The sequence below is a fragment of the Chaetura pelagica genome, unplaced genomic scaffold, assembly GCF_000747805.2.
Source record: "Chaetura pelagica isolate M959 unplaced genomic scaffold, ChaPel_1.0 scaffold992, whole genome shotgun sequence".
In the NCBI taxonomy this organism is placed as follows: Eukaryota; Metazoa; Chordata; class Aves; order Apodiformes; family Apodidae; genus Chaetura; species Chaetura pelagica.
In genome coordinates, this window is record NW_009952357.1 from 184,918 (window position 1) to 186,243 (window position 1,326).

Genomic DNA, 1,326 nt, shown 5'->3' on the forward strand with positions numbered 1-1,326 from the left:
CGATGCACCGTGCGGCTCTCGCAGCTCTCCAGCTGCAGCCGGATGTCCTGCAGCTGCGAGATGAAGCTGCGGCACAGGGACTCGTCCTGCTCCCCTGCGGGGACAGAGAGGACACCTCAGCCCTGTGCCCCAAAACCTCCTGGGCTGCCCTGCCAGGAGGCAGGAGGAGCATGGTGGGGAGCGGGCTCATGGGAGGTAGGTGGGCAGGGGGCTCAGAACGGGGAGGGGGCTCACAGGAAGCTGTGGTGAAAGGGAGGGGGGACTCATGTTGGGGAGGGGGTTTTTGGGAAGTAGGTGGAGAGGAGACTCCCAGGAGGACATAGTAGCAGTAGAAAGATGCCCCCTCTGAAGAGGGATCTTCCATGGGGAGAAGTCTCTGTGGGCAGGAGTCTTGGTGGAGAGGAGTCTCTATGAGGAAAGGTCTCCATAGGGAAGGATGTCTCTCAGTGGGAGGGGTCTCTCTCAGTGGGAGGGGTCCATGGGGAAGGGTCTCTCTCAGTGGGAGGGATCTCTCTGAGGAAGAGTGTCTGTGAGCGGGAGGGTCTCCGGGGGTCCCACCTCTCTCGTGCCCCCGCAGCAGCCGCTCGCACTGCTGCCCGCAGGCCTCGCACTCGCGCTGCAGCCGCAGCCGCTCCTCGGGGCTGAATCCCGGCGTGTCCGGGAGCCGCAGGAATTCCCGCAGCTGGGACTCCAGGCTGCGCTGCGCCTGCCGGATCTCCTCGGGGGGCAGTGTGCGCACCTGGGGGGGTGGGGAACGTCACACCCAGCACCACGGAGGCCCCTGGGGCCGGCACCCCCAGACCCTGCATCGTGGGACCCCTGGGAAGCGGGCACAGTCAGACCCCTGGCTCCACTAGACCTCCAGCACCCATCCCAGGGGGGGACACTCACCATCAATCCCCACAGGACACCTGGTCCCCCTCAGTGGGGGGACACCTCGAGGAGGGGACACACACCATCAACCCCCACCACAGGGCCCCCAGACCCTCCCTGGGGGACACACTCACCACCAACCCCCATGGGACTCCTGGTTCCCCTGGGGGTACAGGACACACCACCAAAACCCCCTGTGGGACCCCCAGTCCCCCAGGGACACATTCACTATCAGCCCCCATCGGACCCTCCAGACCCCCAAGGTGGGGGGACGCTCACTGTCAACCACAGGACCTCTGGCCACCCTGGGGAGGAGGGCACTCACCATCAGCCCCTGCTACGAGACTCCACAGCCCCCCATGGGGAAACGCCACCAGCCCCCAGGGGACCACCGTGGAGGGGGGCACACTTACCATCTGGGGGGTCCAGGCCTGGATCTGCTGGATGAGGCGG

The 1,326-nt window shown here is 66.2% G+C and overlaps 1 protein-coding gene across 1 annotated transcript in view; it reads right to left on the bottom strand.

The window, feature by feature from the left end:
* PLEC (plectin) overlaps window positions 1-1,326 on the bottom strand; it is a gene marked incomplete at its 5' end in the record, with an annotated part of 79,923 nt that overhangs the window by 65,790 nt on the left and 12,807 nt on the right. Inside the window, 3 exon segments of the mRNA XM_010007863.1 lie at window positions 1-94; window positions 559-739; window positions 1,281-1,313. The exon segment at window positions 1-94 is cut by the window's left edge and continues 58 nt beyond it. Coding sequence (XP_010006165.1) covers window positions 1-94; window positions 559-739; window positions 1,281-1,313 — 308 coding nt within the window.